The sequence below is a fragment of the Pezoporus occidentalis genome, unplaced genomic scaffold (genome assembly GCF_034315485.1).
Source record: "Pezoporus occidentalis ecotype Australia unplaced genomic scaffold, CSIRO_AGI_Poc_V1 ctg73, whole genome shotgun sequence".
NCBI lineage: Eukaryota > Metazoa > Chordata > Aves > Psittaciformes > Psittacidae > Pezoporus > Pezoporus occidentalis.
Window position 1 is genome coordinate 1,610,172 of NW_026916082.1, and position 20,173 is coordinate 1,630,344.

The 20,173-nt window shown below is 44.6% G+C and overlaps 2 protein-coding genes across 5 annotated transcripts in view; one reads left to right on the forward strand and one right to left on the reverse strand.

Annotated features, from left to right (window-relative positions):
* Positions 1 to 17,326, forward strand: part of NEURL1 (neuralized E3 ubiquitin protein ligase 1) — a 157,642-nt gene extending 140,316 nt beyond the window's left edge. For all 4 annotated transcript variants that reach the window (XM_062601960.1, XM_062601962.1, XM_062601959.1 and 1 more), the window contains exons 5-6: positions 14,675 to 14,794; positions 16,128 to 17,326. In XM_062601960.1, coding sequence (XP_062457944.1) covers positions 14,675 to 14,794; positions 16,128 to 16,369 — 362 coding nt within the window. In that variant the 3' untranslated portion in view covers positions 16,370 to 17,326. The remainder of the gene's footprint in view (positions 1 to 14,674; positions 14,795 to 16,127) is intronic.
* Positions 1 to 20,173, reverse strand: part of ATP5MK (ATP synthase membrane subunit k) — a 272,077-nt gene that overhangs the window by 207,699 nt on the left and 44,205 nt on the right. The gene's annotated exons all lie outside the window — the stretch shown is intronic.

Below are 20,173 nucleotides of genomic sequence, written 5' to 3' on the forward strand. Positions count from 1 at the left end.
ATAAAAGGAAAAAAAAACCCAACCATACAAAAGCACACAGGTGTGAATTGCAAGACTCACCTCTTTGCACTTCTCTAGCATCCTTCACTTCATGGTCTCAAAGCTCTTTTCAGTAATGAATTAAGCCCCAGAGACCTCCATTTAAGTACAGATGAGTCACCACTGACCTAGGAGGAGTGAGGAAGGGGAAGGAGAGGTGCTTTGGGCTGAGCTAATGTACAGCATAGCCAGCAGAAAAAATGAGATCTGATGCCCCTTTCTGTGTGTTTGTTAGCTCTCTGGCATGACTGATTCTCAGAAAGAGCAGTCCCTTGATGTCCTCAGACTTGTATGTGAGAGGCAGGCCAGCAAAGCAGAGAAGAAGCCCTTTGCCTCATAATAGCAGCAGTGCACAGAGCATAGCACTGGCCAGCTCAACAAGACAGGGGTTTCCTCATCCTCCAGCCCTGTTTAAGGCAGTGTAGCTCATAGAGATTGATGGAACTCTGAAAAGCTGGCCTCTTTCTCTTGATATTTTAGCTCTAGTTTTAAGCTCTGTTAACTGAAGTGCTTTAAATGCTGAAAGTCATGATTTGAAGGTGCGCAAGGTAAAAGCATTGAGATAGCATTTGCTTAGGATCAAATTCACTTTTTTCTTTGGTGTGTGTATATATTGTACAGAAGTGTAGGATATGTTTGGACATGAATTTGGAGCATATCATGGTTCTGCTGGTGTCAGTGTCAGAAAGTAAATGGTAGATTCTGAGAAGATGCTGTAATTCCTGGTACTCCTCTAACTGGAGATGATTTTAAAATGTTCCTTTCTTGTTTATACTTTTACATTCATGGAACTTTAAATATGCTTACATTCCTTATTACTTAAAAACATCACTATTAAAATGCCCCTTTTACACAACAGGGAGAAAAAGATCAAAACCCAGAACAAAACAAAAAGCCAATCAACACCTTCTTTTTTTTATGATTTATAGACAGTCTTTGAAGAGAAGTTGTGGCAAACATACACATCTATCTGGAGGGTCCAGTTCACCTTGATAACAGCATGAAGTGTCCTATATAATTTGCTTAAAGTTGACCATAGGCCTATGCTGTGAGTGTTTTGTGGCTGTTAAAGGCTCACAGATGACAAATGTAATACTGCAATTTATTTCCAGGCCGCCAATCTCAGTCCGTGATAATTCAGCCTGATTGCATTTTTTGTGGGTACTTTACCATAATCCATGGCTAGCTCTGCTCTCCACCAACATGTCATTGTGCTAATGGTAGGTGAAGTCAAACATGTCCCGGTAAAGTAGGAGATTAAATGCTCTTGTATATGTTAGAAAGAAAACATCCCCAGGTCATTGAACTGCTGGTAAAACTAACTCATTAACCAGTGCTTCCTTTCACATGAGATCACTAATTCTGGCAGTTCTGAGAGTGCATAGCTTGCTTGCAATGGGTCTTGAAAGAGAGCATCAAGGATTTGTCTCACTAGAGAAACAGAATCATGTCCTTATACAGAACTCAACAGAGCATGGACCTGAACACAGGCACTCTGTATCCTGGGCAAACCTCATGTTGTGCATACCCTGTGTGTGTCCTCCCTACCTGTTCACAAGCGCAGCCCAAGCCACTATACTTCCAGTACATGTTTTAAATAAATCTGCATGAAATGAAATCTGCTGAGTTGGAAAACTCCTCGCTACCTGTATTTGTGACCACCTAACAGACTTTTCTGGTCTTGGTCACAGGAAGAGAAGCTAAAAATGGGCTATTGTTCTTAAGAGAGATGTAAGTGAAAACAACCAGACTTGCTGACCTTGCCTCTCTTAAGGAAAGGGTAGAACCCTGCCGAGTGTACAGCTTTATCCACGTCAGCTTGGGCAGCAAGCTGCTTTCTCCCAGTTAAAAGCTATGAAGTTGGAGCTTACCTATACTCTTCAGCAGGTATAAAAATACAAACAGAGATTTTCAGACTTATGTTTCCAGTATACTGACGCTGGGAGCAACACAGTCCCAGTATCAGTACCATATCAGTATGGGGCAACTGCCCAGAGAAGAACACTGACATTGTCCCAACACTGCACATCTCTGCAACTGCAGTAATTATATGGATCAGCAGTATCTCAACAGAAGGCAGAGAAAATAATGAACTTCCATCTCTTGCTTTGGCAATGTTATTAGGGGGGTGATGTGCACTGTTTGCACTGCAGTTGAACAGATTATGGTACTTGCCATAGTATCTGTCATAATAATATTAGAAAACGTAAGAAGAATATGAAGTATTCATCTTTTTAATGACAAGCTCCATCTTCCGAATGGAAACAAGAATAATTTTGTGTGATCTGTCTTTTGTAGTTTGAGCTTTATATCAAGGAGAAGATGTGTTTATAGTCATCTTATTCTAGTTTTAATAGAAAAAGTAAAGTTCCATATCCTTGAAAGAAGCGAGACACAAATAGTGCAAGAGGCATAATTGTACCAAACCTATCTTAAATAGCAGATGTCATTCTATTTCTGGAGGCATACCATTATTAGATTAATCAAAGCAATGTTATGCAGTGTTAAGGCAACATCAGCACTACAGCTGACTATAAAAATGAAATTAAAATTGCTGGGTTTGCTTCTTCTCCAGTTTTTCCTCATTTGAAGGATGGAAAAAGTGGAGAACAGCAATGAAACTCTTGCACCTAGAGAAGCTTTATTTTTGACTCAGGGTATTGATCATTGGATACTAAATTTCATGCCTTGAGATTAGTTATTTGATCCTGACCCAGAGCAGAATCAAGCTCAGGTCTCTCCTGGCTTTTGGCTTTACTGTGAAAGCTGACATTTGCTTAATGCAGTTATTGCACAGCACTGGTTATAGACACAACATTTATTTCCTAACTAAATACCAGGGGAGCCCATCTCTACGAAGGCAAATGGTCGTATAGAACAGTGAAAGAGTGGAGGGCAGCATCGGATTGGTTTGATAGTAAAGAATTCTGATTTCTGTTTCCATCTTATTGATCTGGCATCATATGCTGACTATATTTGCTGCAGGAGAAATAAAAAAACCCAGAAAAGAAAGATGAGGTTGGAAACACTATTTTTCTTTATGTCACCCCAGCAAAGGGAAAGCAAATTAAACCCGACCAACACTGTAGCACCTGGGAGGCCACAGTCATCTGTAGTGGGAGATGGAAGGATGTCACTGTGTTACTAAGAAAAGGTTAAAAGGCAACTTGACCACATGGAGGGAAAATAAATGAAAGAGGAGGGCACTTTAATGTAGCAGAAAATACCAAGCTGCTGGAAAATGAAGGAACACAAATTTCAATTAAACATAAGTGAGGGTAATTAAGTACAGGAGCCAGCTATTGAGGGAGGCAATAGATCTTTTTGTCAGCATTGGAAGCCCTTCTAAATAGTTTCTATGTAAACTAATAGTCTAAATTCAGAAATTCTGTAGGTTATGCACATGAAGACAACCAAATCATTACGCATGTAGAAGTGATCAGTCTTTGAATATCCATTAGGACACCATTAGTTCAGGCTTGGGTTGGGTTTTTCAGGCATCATTCCTGTACAGTTCACAAAACCAGCCTATTAAATTTGATTTACTGCTTTCAGCTTTTGCTGGTGAGCGTTTCAGCTCACTTGTCGTTTTATCAACAGTTCTGAAAGGTTGAAATGAGCCAGTCTGGATGCATCAGTCTGGTTTTGGTGGTGTAATTAATTTATGAAGTTAAATTGATTGACCCCATAAGGCTTTAAAATGTATGACTCATGTCTGGAGGAGCTATCAGAGCAATAAGTTCATATATTTAGTATTTGGGGATCCAAATGGTTGTGGATATTCTTTCATTTTCTTTTGTCTCCTTTATTTTGAGTTTAATTTGTTTGGGGGTTTTCTTTTGGTATGGTTTCCCTTGTGGATTTCATCCTTTCCAGTAATATTGAAGTTTGTTTTGAGTAATGAAATAACATGTTCCATCAACAGTCACACCAATGAAGCTGAGCTGCCAGCTTATGTGTTTCTTTTCTATCCATACACTTCAATAACTTCAGCCTCATCAGAACAGCTGCACAATATTGCAGTTCTCTGGCCAAGAGGCAGCATTAGGCCTGAAAAATAACCCAACCTAAGAGCCAGCAATTCGTGTGGGTAAGTCTGTATTCACTTCCATACCGAATACATACAGACTGTGTGGGCTAAGCTATCCTGCCTCCTTTACCATGGGCATATGCAAAATGCAACTACTTAGTTGCAAAGTATTTAGTAATCAATTGTTGCTGAGGTTTCCATCCTTCCTTCAGACTTCCTTGAAATTGGTCAATGGGCTGAAAACTGGGAGAGAGTTGGGAGGGGAGAAAGAGCTGACCAGGGACTGGCAGACAGAACAACTATAAATCCTTGGTTCCTTGGGATTTCTGACAACAGTTGGCAAAGGACCAAATTAGGAGTTAGTTCAGCTGAGTACTGGGGGACAAAAGGTGCTGGCAAAGGGCTTTTTAAGTCAACAGTGAAATTTGATCTGCAGTGGCCTCAGTGACAGTGTGTACAGGCAAATTGCTGTCGATCCCATTGCAGGCAGGACTCTTGCTGGTGTAAGCCTGTGTGCAGCCCTCTGTGTTGCAATAGGACCCTTATCTTGAGCAACCAGCTGAAGAGAGTTGCAATTTCATGGGTGAACAGAGTAGTGTTTTGGGTGACTCAGAGCAGTGGTTTACCAGGAGAAACCACTTTCCATCATTCTGTGATGTTCATCATATTGCCATTTGGTTTTCATAGAATCCTAGAATCATTGAATTGTTGGGGTTGGAAAGGACCTTAAAATCATCTAGTTCCAATCCCCCTGCCCTTGACTTTAGCTCCATCCCAGGTGAGTCACCAGCTGTTCCTGCATTGTTAGTGATTCACAAGCCATAGCTTAGCCTTGAAGACTGCCCTCTTCTTTTTAATCAGGATTATTTCTCTATGTCCCAGGACTTCTCCTTATCTTGCTGATACTGTTCCTGCAACTACTGTCTCCAGATTATCTCCAAGGAAGCCTCTCCTGTTTTCTCTGGTCTCTGCTGTGGCACTTGTCTGACCCAATCCTCCTAAGAATCTATAGGGCTTTTTGGGAGCTGATCCCATCTTACCTCTTCTCTTCCCTGGCTTTTGCACATTCCTATGTAAACAGTTTTCTTAGCCTGGGGTTGCCCTTGGCCGTCGCAGGACTCCAGCCATACCCATTTGGGAACTTGGTCCTTCTCCAGCTTGGTTCATTCCAGTGATGTAGAAAGTGTCAAGTTAAACACAGCACATGAGAAGCCTGATAAGCAAATATAACATTGACACACAGAAATGCATGTAATGAATCTCTTCCTTTAACATGCATTCAATTAGAGGTACCCCAGAGTTTTATTGTCTGTGTGGTTTTTTTTAATATAAATTATTAGTATTTAATTTAATTTAATTTTACTTTATTTTGGAAACATTTCCCACTTCTATGGGAAATGGCCTCATTAAGCTGATTGGGATCTAGCAGGCCTGTGTTGTGCGGCACTTAACTGCCTGGAGTTCCTATGCACTGCAGGGTATATGATATTTTATGGTGTTAGAGACTAGGGGGGGAGGAAGAGAGTTAATATTTGGTGCCTCTTGGAAAGAAATCCACTTGCATTAATTGATGCCTCTTTATAAACCTTCCTATCATGCATGGTTTTATCTTTCATTCCAAGTGATGTACACACTACTGATGTTAAGTTGTAAGAACTGCACAAAAACATTACAGTGTTTGTAACTTCTGGGTCTGATTCTAGTGCTGCGCATGGTTCTCCATTCACATCCATTTTATATCCATTGTTTCAAAGGAGAATTAGCCCAGAAAGAAGCTGTTGTGTTAGGGCAAGTTGCTTTATAACTTGTGCCTTGGAAAACTCCACAGTTACAGAGTTGGATGCAATCAAATGCTTGTCCTTTAGGATCAGTGTCAGCATTAATACCTGCTAATGGCACCTTTGAACCATCTCACTAAAGATCTCTTTACACCTGACACATAATTAACCCACGCTTGCCACAGGTAAGTAAGTCAGTGAGCATTAGCCTGTGTACTGAGGTATTGGATGGGTAAAGGCTGGGTAAAGCAAGCAGATCCTTCAACAACAGTCACAGGGCTTGCAAATGTCTCATCCTCTGCATGCTTTCCTCCACAAGAGCAGAAATGATTGTCATTACTAGGATAATAAACTATCCCTGCCTGCAGTACGATGTTCATAGCAAGTGACATATAGATCTCCCTCATCTCATAATGCCTTTGCCTGCCTATAGTGAATATACAGGATATATACCAGCCTGTTTGAATTGCAGCTTGTCTGTCAGGACAGATAAAATCTGCCTATTCATTGAACTACCACTGGCATAAGTTAGTTATTCTGGCTACCATGAAAGTCACATAGCAGACTAAGCGCTTTCTTTTCCTTCTTTATCAGGTGCTTTTTCATCCAGCAAAGTGTCCCACAGAAATTCAGAGCAGTGCTGGCAAGGGAAAGTGAAACTATTTGTTTCCTGTATACATCTACCATGCTATGTATACATGTCCCTCCTGCTGAAGCACAGAGCTACGAGGTGCTGGGTTAGGCAGTGATTTTCCTTTTGCTCACAGAATTACTTTTGCTGTGGTGTGCCAAATGCTCTGGCCTTTTTGAGAGGGATCTGGAAAGGTGCTGCTTATGAGCAGGAACATATTTGGTCACGGTAATTAATACCCGTGATCTTTTAGAGGGCTTTTTGTTTTGTTTGTCTTAAGATGAAAGCTCCAACTCTCATTTTTCATGTGATTCGGCTACTTAATTCAGGCTGCTTCTTTCTTTTTTTACCTCTTACTGGTATAAGCATCTGTCTGGGTGCTCTGTTGGTCTAGTATTTCTCAGGTTGAGAGGTGAAGCCCCAGTAGAGGCTCTTTCACTTCAGTTCAGCTAGACGTTCATTGCATGGTGTGCATGCCCTCAGGTGTTTGCAGGATGAAGTGCTGAGTAACCGCTGAACTTTAACTGTCAGGTCAGGAAAGATGACCTCTGAGTTTGCTGTGTGCTCTTTGCTTTCAGACAGAGCACTGGGCGTGGGCTGTGAGAACTGCTGAATCAAAAACCTCGGTAGTGTTTGGAGCTTTCATTTTCACCTGCTTTGCTGGAGCGTGCATGACTGCAAGAGGGTAATCAGTATGCTGGTCCCTTGCTGCCCTTCTGGACACAGCAGACAGCAAGGCACCAGTGGATCCATAAAGTACACTCCTTTTCTGATTCACACTACAGTCTCAGCTGTTGTTCTCCATGTGGTTTGGATCTAACTTTTACTTCCCTGAGCAGGGGTTTTCTGACACCCATCTGCAAATACAGGCCTTATGGTTTTGCATGCAATATCTGCCAGGCTGCTTTTTGACCTATATTTCTGGACATTTCTGTAGCATAATGCAAAATCTTTTATGTTTTCATGGGCTTGTAAAGAACAAAATGTAATATTGTTCTATTCAGAACAGTTTTAAAATCCTCCAGGAAATACTCGGATGCAAAAAACCCCATGGATCATCAACTGATGTCAGTCACCTGGGGGGCAGAGATGAGCTGCAGCACAGAGGCCAGGCTCTGAGAGCATGGTTGGCCAAAAACTATTGTGCCCAAGGGAAGGAAGCTCTGGTTTCTGGTCAATGGAGTATTGTTGCCATCACCGTGGGAACATAACAAATGGCTGTGTAAAGCATTCAGGAATGATGGATATGCTTACATCCTTCCCTAACATTATTGTTGATCTACATATGCCCAGTCAGTAACAGGTGCTTTGTTCCTTTGTTTTAGGATGATGGATTAAAAAATCCCTGTTGGGCAAGACATGAGTGGCCCTGGGGGACAGAATAGCTCTTCTGCAGCCTTCACTGAAGGCAAAAAAGTGTGGTAATGTGCAGAAGTGGCTGCTCTGCGGAGTAGAAAGCATGCTGTGGGGAGGGCTGTCATTTTAGCATTGAGACTATCTTGCTGTTTGGTATTTGCAGCTCCCTCTACATCTGGTGTTGTATTTGCATTAGTGAAAACCAGTTACTGAAATACAAAAAGTGGAAAGATTGAAGTCTTGCAAAGTTTGTCTTCATAAGATCCACCTTTCAGTCGATCGACCACTGATACAATACCAGATTTCATGTCAAGGGAGAGGTGTTTGTTAGTCTGACATGTGCTTGCGGAACACCCAAAGACAGAAACTTCGTCTTTCTTAGAGAAGATAGGGGAAAGAACCCAGGAGATCTCAGTACCCTGTGTCTTGCCACTAGAACGGAAGGTCAAAAGCATACACATTTCGTGTACTGTTACGGGTTCCCTACTGCATCTTCAGTATGGGCTTTTGCTCTGTAATATGCAGAAGAGCTGTGTAATTCTACTAGTCTGCATTCTCTAAAAGTTAGAAGTATGTCCATAACTTTTGCTAGAGTGGGTGGATGAATAGAGGAATAAATGAAGTGGGGAAGTTCTACCCAAGCTACATCAGTAAGCAGAAAAAAAAAAAGACTTATGTAGAAGATTTTTCAGTAAAAACATAGTAAGGACCAAAATTAAGTTCCCAGTCCTACCAGTCTTGCACGTGGGTAGTTATCAAGGGTGTTCGCGTACTAGTGGTTACTATCAAGCCAGATATCTGCGGTAGATTAGATTGAGCAAAAATATGACTCACAGTGTTAAGTTACTCTAGTGTCCAGTCTTAGCAACATCACAGCCCACGCACACTGCAGGAGCTCACATGCTATGGGGCAGACTTTCTTAGGCCTTAGTTCACATGAGCTCGGTACCCATGACTGTGCCAGATTTTTGAATGGACCTTGATCCTATTTAGATAACAAAAGCAGTGGGCCTGATATATTGATAGTGTTAAGTGTGAGAATGGATATTGAACAGTTTTTGTGATAAGGGAATTATTTTAGTTGACAGGCTCAAAAATCTGGCTCTTAACAAAAGGAAATCTAGTTGAGTTCTGAAAGGCAGCTAAACAACTATGAATGTCATTATGACATGTGGCTCTGCCCAGTGCTCATTGGACTGAAATGTATGAGATGAGCACAGCTCTCTTGAGCACCCATAGATATGCCAGTTGAAGGCTGCAGCCAGATTCCAGCAGCTGTACTGATGTTTTCCACTGTGTGCTGGAAGCTATGGCACCTTGCATGGAACAACATCAAAAATCTGTGATTACCATTGGTAATTACCATATCTGTATTAACTGGCCTATTTATGCAGCAAATGTGTTAGAAAAAGAGAAGTGGCTGTCAATGTGCTTCACATGATACTCAGCATAAGGGCAAGTCGGTATGTTGCATAAACCTTAGAAACTATGGCAGAAGGCTCCCATATTTTGTCTTTTAGGTACAATGTTTAGTTAAGATCTGACTTATGATGAAGTCCTTATGATGGCTATCAGTAAGGAATGGCCATTAAACAGGTGAAGATCAGACTATGTGAACTGTGATCTGGACAGTAATGGTCATTTACTGACAGTGTCATGTAAGCCAGGAAGAGCAAACTTTTAGTTGGATAAGTTCAAAGGAGAAAAAAAGTATAGCTCTGGAGTGGTTATGCATTATTTTCATGATGCTTGTGAAATACTTATTAAGAGCCTAGACAGGTAATAGCAGAAGGCAAGTGAAACACCTGAGGTGGTGTTTGGCATTGCCAGAAAACGTTCTGGGGGCAGAAAGAATGATATTTCTTCCTGTTTGCAGCCAACAAAGTCTTGAAAGCAGAGTCTCCAGACTATGCAATACCGCATTTCCACTGCAAAGCAGCAGGCATTTTCAGCCTGCAGAGCACAGTTTCAGTGCTCTGCTGGAAACATTGTGCTTCCAGGCCTTTCAGGTCAAGATCTGATAAGGTGCAAAGGGACTATATAATATTGAATTTAATTATGAGGGGGAAAAGAATGAGAGAAGGAGATGAGATTCAGTAAAATGGATTGAGTCTTGATTTCATCTCCTTATGAACATGAACGCTCCTCCACATGCTGGGACAGTGTGAGGAATACCCTAATAAATCCCAAGAAGTTACTGGGTACCTTTCACTGCCTTATGGATGTTTTTCATAATCTGGCGGAGTTCAGTCTTTTGTCATTATTTGAGTCCCAAGATCAGTCCTGCCCTGCTATCGCCTCTCTTGGGAATAGATACCAGCTTAAGAAATGTGTTATGAACACCTTAAATTGGCAGTTTCCCCAACCTCCAGTGATCCAAAGTCAACAGTAATAAGGAAGCAACATGCTCTTTGGCATTAGTCTACTTTTTTCTCCATCTCAGCTGTGGTTTGAATCTGGGGGTATTGATATACTGCTTGTTAGCAATGGGTTGGGAATAGCTGCAGAACAGATCTGTGGAAGATACTCTCTGTTCTAGGCTACAGAGATTCCCTGGGGATTTACTTGCATCGTAGCAAATGCCCATAAGCATATTCAGCAGGAAAATGCAGACAGCGTGATGCTTTTCCCACCTGGTTTTGTTGTAGTGGTTGTTTTCCAGTTCTTCCCCTGGAACCTGCACAGTAATAAGGAGGCCAACATAATCATTTTATTAGAAGAAAGAGATGTAGAAATAATATTTTAAGGTGTCCCTGCCCATGGCAGGGGGGTTGGATCTTAAGGTCCTTTCCAACTGAAACCATTCTGTGATTCTATGATTTTTATAAATTAATTAAGGGTGAGAGTTAATAGAAAATTTTCTGTATTTTTAAAGAATATTGAATTTGTATCTGGCCCTATTTCCAATGTAAATCATTCAGCTATACAGCTTTCCCCAGACAGCTCTCCTTAAGAGAGAAGCTTAAAAGTTGGGACAGCCTCAGGAGATATCCCTTGGGAATGGATTGCAGTGTTCTGGGAAGCCACCCTGTTTGCCACAATAGACACAGAGAGCCAAAAGCATCTTTGACAGCCACAGCTGCTGTATTTTGGTGACAGTTAGGATGTTCTATAAAAGGGCAATTACGGATGCAGATAACTACTCTCATAAAAGAGCTTATGAGAGTAAAGTATCTTTATCCTGGGGTAAAGGTTGAACTTGATGATCTTAAAGGTCTTTTCCAACTTAGTTCTATAAAAATTATAAATGCTGGATGGGATCCCAAGAGACTACCTAACTCACCTTCCTGCTCTTAAATAGCTCTGATGATGGAGGTGCCATGGTTTCTCTAGGAAGTCTGACTGCTTTACAGTGCTTCACTATCTATATAAAATCTAATCTGAATACCTTAGGAGTCTGAACCCATGATTCTTGTCTTATCCAGAGCTTCCATGAAGAAGAGACTGTTTCTTCTCTCCTTTTATCAGCCTGTGAAAAATGTTGCCATCTAAAAATCATAGAATTATACAACATTTTAGGTCAGAAGGGACCCCTGGGAATTACCTAATCCATCCTCCCGCTCAGAGCAGGGCTAACTTCCAAGTTAGCACAACACAATGTACAGCTGAGTTTTGAATATTTCCAGGGACAGAGATACCATAGTCCTCCAGGCTCCTGCTCCAGTCCTTAATCAGCCTTATATGATGCTGGGTTCATGCAACCTTTTCATAACAGGATGGAGTTGTTGATTTATGATCATCTGGTGACCTCCACCAATCTCCAGGCCTTTTTCTGTAGTACAGCTGTTATTTCTAATTGAATAGACTAATTCTCTCTCTTGTATTTGGGTAGCTGATTATCTCTGCTTAAGTCTTTCATTGTGCATTTGATTGTATTGAATACCATCCCATTTATTTCTGATCCTATTTCCAGTTTGGCAAGACCATTTTGGATTACAAACCTTTACCATACTAGCAGCCTTTCCTGGCGTGATGTAGTCTGTACGTTCCATCATAAAGCTCCCTTCTGCTGAAAATACAATACTCTATTTCCTTTTGTGGTTGACATATAGGTTCATTTATTTGCACCTCTCCCAGAGCAATGACAGAAGTGCAGAGAAAAAGTCAATCTGCACTAGATTTTGCTAACAACTGGACTTTGCAAAGTTAAAACAGCAAATGGAATTGATTCAAAATCTATTTAAAGGTGATTCCAGTATGTTCAGCATGTTTGAGATCAAGTATGAGACAAGTTAGCAGCAAAGGCAATTTATCTGGGGGCTTTAGAGAAAGGAAGAATGTTTAAATTGATTTATTTAGAATTATTTAATTTTTTTAACTTGTGGTTTGAAAGCTAGCTCTTGGTAGGAGCTCTGTGCACACAATGAGCATGTTTGGCCTTGAGCACATGTATCTGGTTTTAGTTAAACCAAGCTGGCCACACTCATTCCACCCTGCACATGATCTCATTCCATGCTCCTTGTCATGGTATCTGCACACCATCCAGCAATATATTAACAGCGTGAGTAACGTGTCTTATGTTGATTATTCTGTCACCAAGGGAGAAGTGAGTCTTGTCTGGTAGGGAACTCATTGTTTTGAACAAAGCTCTATACTTACGCTGGAGAAAAGTCAAGAGCTGAGCCTTGTGTTAAGAGAAAGAACTGGGAAGGTGTGTGCTGGCCCTTGGGTCTTTGGTAAGGCCATTTTGGGATTCAGACCAGCTACAACCAGAAGATTGTGGTTCCTGCACTGGTGAGCTCTCCTCGCATTGTGGAAAGGATGTTTTCAGTGCTGCCAGCATGATCAATTCATACTCTGTGACAATTGGGGCACCTCCAAATTCTCCTGTTAGTCCAAGAAGGAAAATACTCCTAATAGTCTTTATTTTACACTGAAGGAAATGACCAGGTTGGTGTTACAAATGCAATGTGCTGCGTGTCAGCCGAATGGAAGAAATGGCTCCAGGCTGCAGGGAGGAGAGGGAAGGCTTGAAAAACTTGTTCAGCCTCTCAGTGTTCATATTTGCTCTGTGTGGAGGGAACGAGCTGAAATCCATGCCCCTGCTGGTCTTGTTTACAGTGTGTGCTACCCACAGGGCAAGTTTTCTGCTACGGTCATCTGTCAGATTGGAAGGGAAGGGCCATAGCTAGTGGTTGTCATTAGAGACTGCATCATTCTTTTTGCATATTGACTGAGCTAAACTCCAGCTTCAGCTCCCATCTGTGTGATAAAGGAGGTGCTTTTCTACAGCAACTCAAGTGTGAGAGCCCCAAAGCCCTTTATAGGCCAAATCAACTGCAGATTGTGCCTGGGAGCAGTGCTCCTCCTTTGATTTGGGGTAAAACTGAAGGACTGAAGGCTGAAGCTGATTGCTCTTTCTCCCATATGCAGTCCTCAGAACAGATTTTTGACCTAAACATTCTCCCTCCCCCGCCATGCTACACTTAACTGCTCTGTCTTAATCTGATAATTTTTAGGGCAGGAGAATCCGGCATTGGTTCCTGCTGTGCTTGTGCTTTGTTTTCACAATTCACATTTGGCTGTCGGAGTCCCTGCCTCCCAGGTTCCGTCTTCTTTGGCTCAGTAGCAGCTACATCCCTGCAAATAGGAACTAAAGGACCATGGGGATTTCCTGGCCTCCTGCTGCTGCTTTTTCTCTAGAGAGTAGCTTCTGACTCCTCAAGGACACTGCGGATCTAAATCCTCTGTGCCTCTCAGCTCCTTATATGGTGACATGAAGAAGCATTAGCATTTTAGTTCTGATTTGGATTTACCCTGGTTGTCTTCTCAACTGAGAAACTCGAAACTTTAACACTATAGGCAAACCAGTTCTTAACCACCAAGAAACCATACCTTGGTTCATGCATATGCATGCTGTTGTCTCACCACTGTCTTGCTGAAGACTAGACCACATCGCTAACAATGAAATTCCCCTACAAAACCTTTGCAACAGCTGGCTTGAAGCATTTATTTTTTTCCCCTTCTGGAAGGGGTTTAAAGATACTTGTTTTTATAACAGCAGAAGAAAGAGGCTGAGCTGGAGGGAGGGTGCCAAGCAGGCTGTGGGGCAGAACTGGCTTTTCTGGCAAATAGCACAAACAAACACAGAGGTGATGGTGGGCAGCAAAAGCAGGAGGTCGTAGAGCTGGGGACACCTAGCAGGGACTTCAAGGGGCTCTGCACTCTTGAGCCATCCCATCCAGACATGCAGGGAGTGGAGATAATGCTCCTGAATGGGGGGAGATGTATCCTTGTTCATCCCAGAGCTAAATGCATTTTGGTGACTTATCCCCACCTCTGACAGAAGCCACCTACACAAGAGGCAGAGCACTGAGCAGAGCTCTTTTTCTGAGTGAGGAAAACACTTGTGTTTGTCTTTGGGAAGGCCTTGACTGACTTGGCATGAATTTGTTGGAGCCTGGAATGATGCAGTTTTGTACTGGGTTAGTGAAAAGTGCTTTGACAGCGTGTTCTTGTGCTGTGGTCCAGCCCACCCTGCTGCAGGCTGTGTCCTCATAATCCTATCACTGGATATAGTGCAGAGGGTGCATATGAGCATGAAACCATAAGGAAAGTAACTACACTTCATGGCTTGAGACATATTTAAGGGCAGAAACAAAGGGTTATGGTGGCTAAAGGAGCTCCAGCAAGTTTCAGGGGCTGCAGGAGCTTGATGTCTCTTCAGGGCCAGCTGCTAGCATTTAAAAAGGCATATGAGGTTTCTTCTTCTCCTTTATCTCCCCCTCAGATTCCATGCTGATGAGACACAAATCCTGACAAGCACCGAGAGCTGCACCCCTGTGCCTTGTCAGCCCCAAGTTTTAACAGTAACCGTAGGTTTCTCTTCTTGTGGTGCAGGTTCCACCATATTAGCAGAGCGGCTGGGACTGTCCACACCAAGCTTGCCTACATCGACACCCAATTCCCCCACCGTCCTCTGCAGCGGTGTCTCTGGCCCCCTCTGCAGCTCTATCAGTGGTAAGTACGATGGGATCCTCCAGCGCCTTTTCTCTGGCTCCCCTGGCCTGCTCTGCCCTGCCTCCCTTCACAGGCTCACACTTGTCTCTCAGAAGGACTCTAAAACCACAGTGATCAATCGAGTCTCCGGTCAGCTCCCTTGGGGAGGAAGGGAGAGCCTCTGCGAAGGCTGTTTTCAGTCTGCTTTACGTAGAAGCTGCTTAAATGCCTAGACAGCAATATTTCTCCAACCCTTTTCATCATGAAAGGTCCCCAGGGAGGTAGCAGAGTTTCTGCTGTATGCGTGGCTCTGTGACGCACAGCTCCTTCTGGAGAGCTGTGTGGCAGTGACATGTTGCATGCTAGCTTAGACCGGAGCTATGGGTATGCCTACGGCCCCATGTTCCCGCTCCTCACACCATCAGTACCCCTCACAGGAAAAGGCGGTATTGATATTTCTAATATTCCAGTCAGTTTTGGTGAGATTTACATAAATGCACATGCACTAGAAAATGACAGGCTGTTCTGCAGCACTTTAAAAGCCCCAGGTACTTGCATGATCCCAAGGCAGTGATGGTGGGATTTATAACTTACCAAATCCTTGTTGTCCAAACCAAGAGTGGTTTTCATTGAAGGTACCTCCCAGTCTCAAGTCTAATAACTGGTAACAGCAAACATTCAGATTTTTAACGGATCTTGGGAGAAAAAAAAACATAAATTTTCTCATTATCTTGCTGCTTCATCTGGCCTCATGGTGAAGCCTCGCTACGGGTGTGCCGTGAGCAGAATTACTGCAGCCATTCCTAGCTCTCAAAGCAATGACCCACTCAGAGCTAGATGCTGTCCATGCATGTACCACCCCACTCCTGTCCTGACGGATCTACACGGGGTGAGTTGCAGCCAGGCATTAATGCTCCCACATCCCTGGATTGGCCCTAGAGATGAAGCGCTGCTTGTCTTAGGAGCTGCTGCCACCATGTGCCACCCAGCCTTTCACTCTTCAAAGCAGAAGGCTTGATCCACCCTTCCTGATTTTTCCTCCTTTGTTAATGTTTAGACAGCGATTTGAAAACATGGAACTGCTCTTTGTTCCTGCTGTGTGGGAACAGCTGGCTCTTGGTTTGCTGTACACGGGCAGCAGATCCCAGCAGATGCCTTTCTGCTGCCTGAGCCTTGGCATGTGAACCAGGGCTCAAGGAATGGGTCAGTAGGTCTCAGGAAGGACCCCTGATCCTGGAGCATCCACTTCTGCTAGAGCATGGTTCCTCCCTCTGTAACCAGCTTCAGGGCAGACGTTACCATGGGATGTCAGGAAGGCTTTTAAGCAGGAGTGACCCTGTTCTTTGTGTTTCAGGCACAGCTCCCAACTCTCCAGTCAGCTTGCCTGAGTCACCCATCTCCCCGTCTGTCTCAGGGCCCTGGGGAGATGAATGTACCATCTGCTACGAGAACATGGTAGACACAGTCATTTACTCCTGTGGACACATGTGTCTCTGCTACTCGTGTGGGCTGAAGCTCAAGAAGATGGCCAACGCTTGCTGCCCCATCTGCAGACGGGCCATCAAAGATATCATCAAAACATACCGCAGCACTTAGAGCAGCAGCAGGTGCTGTGGTGGGGACTAGGCAGGTGGGGAGAAGACTGTGAAACAACACAGGTATTGGTCTCTATTCATCATGCAGGAGATTCAAAAAACATCACCCACCACCACCCTGATCCCCTCTTCCATGGAACACAGATGAGACAAGCTTAGATGCTGCTCTTCTACCCTCCAAGCAAGCCCTGGGGCTGAACTCCAGTGTGTCAGGGAAGCTGCGATGGACCACTCTCCCTTGTGGATTTTAATCTTTATCTCAAAAAAATGGCTGGTGCAGTCACCCCTTTTCTACACCATGCACAGCAGACAGGAGTCTCCAGTGTCAAGCAGGGACAGCAAGTGATAGAAGGTTTAGTGCTACACCTCTCCTTCCAGAGACACTGCACACACAGAGGACAGCTTAGCAGAAGAGTAGAAACAAAACAAACCTGTATTCATGTACAAGCAGCCTGACTATAGGAAACTCCTTAGAAAGGATGGAGTGAAGCAAGCTTTGACCCAGCGAGGGAGGTGCAGTGAGCACATTCACAGCAGAAAGACTGTGGCCAGTGCAGAAGTGGACCCAGTATTTGTGAAGCAACACCTGCCCCAAGTCTGCAGGGAGATGAGCGGCTCCTCAGGGCTGCTCCCAGCTGCTCCCTAGCAGAAGCATTCATGGTGGGTTTGGCAGCCAACATTGACACTGGCCTTGCTTCCTCACAGTGGTATCCAGCCACCTCTTGTTGCCATCCTGTTGCATGACAAGCGGCTCTCAAAGCCCACCACCACTGATCTGTGCGTGGTCTCCATGCAGCACAAGGGACTCAGCAGCATCTCTGATCCCATGGGCCTGCAGCAGAGGGGGATGTCTCCCTCACCTTTCTTCCCCTACCATCCAGACAGCACTTGTGAGGGAGAAAATAAAAGAGAAAAAAAGAAACAAAAACCCCAACCTCACTGGGGAAGAATGTATAAACCCACATGTCTGTGGGTTTTATTTACTGGTAACTTCATCACTGTGCTTCAAGACAAAACCAGCCGGGTAGTACTCAGCCCTTCACAGCCATGGCTGTCCTTATGTGTTAGGAAGAAAGGAAAGAAAAAAAACCCAACCCAGCTTGAGGGCTTTGGTTTGTTTTGGTTGATTTTGATAAATCCCTGTCCCTCCTGCCCCTGTTGGGAACCATGCTGTCCCCATAGGTGGGTGCCTGCCATGGCAACCTCATGGCTGCTGGCCCATGAGCCTGGTGTAGCAGGAGCTGCCTATCATCTCCTCTGCCTTCCAGGGCCACGCAGGAGGTAGAGACGGTGGCCTGGGCCCTGAGGTATGACCGAGTTAAGGCAGAGCAGCAGTGGTGTTTGACCGTGTTGCCCATAAGGTCAGGCTGGAGAAGGTCATGGAGTTGCACCCCTCCTGCAAAGCCTTTTCCCGTGCTGCAGCATATGGCCACTGATAGGACACTAGGCAACAGTGTGGCATAGGGATAAAAGCATTTAATGTGCATAGATAGTCTCTGCAGGATGCCCCAGGCGGGAGGTGGGTAAAGGAGCACTTGCAGAAGCTGCTCACAAGAGCACCTGGAAAAACATATCCTTACTTTGTCCTCTTAAGGAAACTACAAAAGAGGCTGCTGGCTGGAGAGAGCATTGTAGAGCCTTTCTCTAAAGGCATCACCATCCCTGCAGCCTACCACAAGGGTCTGCAGCTACCCCCAGCCCATCCCGGCAGGCAGAACTAACTTGAACACTGATATTCTGGTTACAGGGATTTACATTATTTCTTTGCATACCTCTCATGTACCCCCCTAACCCAGCCCTGCCCTCCAGGCTGCTGTCGAAAGCCCTGGATCATTATGGGTCCTGTGCCCAGATGCCCTCACCGAGGAGTGGGAGGAAGCCTGTTTGGCACAAGTCTGGGGTAGTCACAGCAACCATGCCAGCAGCAGGCATGCAGCCAGCCTCCAGCTTGCCCCAGGACAGAGCCATGACCTGCAGATACAGGGAGCCTGGTTCAGCTGTTATACAAACTCCAGTGCAAAGCTTTCAGGAAGAAGGAAGCGAAGGAGTGGGAAGGAGTTGATGAAATAGTGGATGTGGGGAAACGTGCAATAAGCATCCTCCCAAGCCTTCCCCACAACAGTGGGACCCATTCCCCTCCACGCAGGGCAAGCCAAGGGGTACATTTTATTTTTGAAGGAACTCCATCCATGAGTACCAGTGCAGTGGTGTGAATTCCCTTTTCAACTTTTGAATCCAGAGTGTTTTAATATATAACTGTGTTTGTTTTACTGTGGACCAAACTCTAGGAGTTAGCAGAAGCTGAAAACTCCCCCAGCATCCGAGCTAAAAAAATTGGGGTTAAGTCCTGCTCCTGGCATCAGCTGGCCTCTGGTTGTGAGCAGGGAGGAAGAGAGCAAGGCTCTCTCTGTGGAGACAAAAATAACAACAGCAAAAGCAGTAACAACAATTCTAACCTTTTCTTTTGTTTGACTGGTGTAGGTTCCCATGTACCTCCGTGTTCTTGTGTCATTTGCATTTCATTGCTTTACTTTAAGATGTTTTGTGTTCTGTTTAAAGAGAAGAATAACTCATTGTGCAAAATTGGATAACTGTGATTGTGAATAAAGTTGATTTAGGTATCCTGCAGCAGCATGGTGACTGAGTGTTTACCACTTCCACAAGCGTGGCAAAACATGATGGGCAGTGCAGCTGCGAGAGGCTGAAGTAAGAGCAACAGTGGCATGAGGGCCTCTTCCTTGGGGGGCGCTGGGAGGAGAGAGCTCAGGCAGTGCCAAAGGGACCCGAAGGGGGTTTGAATTCTCCAGAGTGATGTCCGTTTCCCCCAAACCTAACAGCATTGCTGCTGCAGGATGTGCTCAGGAGCACCCTTACAACAGCCATGCGAGATTTCCCAGCTTTTTCCACTACCATCCTGAGCAGTTCTTAGCTGTTGGGACAGGGCAAGTTTGCGCCCAGCTCCTGTTTTCCTAGGGACAGGAGGTTCTCTGGTGGGCCTGGAAAGCCCTCTCTGGCCACAGCCTCCTTGTCCTTTCAGTAGCAAGGGGTAGAGCTGCAAACAGAGACTGCCCCTGCAAAACGGGGCACTGACCTGCCAGATGTGCTGAGCGCAAGCACTGCCACAGATTAGGAAAGGCCAATGCTCTGAGCCAAACCCAGGTCCTACCCTGGCATTAGCAAGAGGGACCAAGGCAACATCACAGGGACCCTGTGCTTCCCTTTGACAACCCCAGCCTGTTCATTCCCTCCTGTAGCCACCACGTGCAATAGCCCCAACGAGCTTTGCATCCTCTTCTGCTGAGCACGCTGGAGTCACCCTGCCCTGCCTTTCCCTTACCTTCCTTGGCCATCACCTTCACATCACCAAATCCAAAGCAGATCTGCAATTCTACCATCGCTCCCAACCTGTTCTCCACCAAGACCAACCATGGCGCGGCACAGACCTGTCCCGGCGACAAGGCATCCCTTCACCGCAGCCTTCCCGCTCTGTTTCAGGCAGGGTCAGCCTGCGGACCGCGCTGGCGGGGGAGAGGGATGCTCTGAAAAGGATCCAGGAGCAGCAGAGCTAGTCCAGCATCGCCACCTGGCGCTCGGCTCCCGGCACGGCACACAGCCTCTCTTGCTGTGCGTCTGCCCCTTTTCTCTCCCTCCCCAGGTTTATTTTACTCCTTTTCACAAATACTACAAATACATATAAGTAGGACCAGAAATATTTAGCCTGAGTGCAGCATAACTTTGGAGAATGGCTCTTGAATAAAAATGGGGAATGAAAGCAGCAACTAGCAGTGGTTACAACATGTAAGGG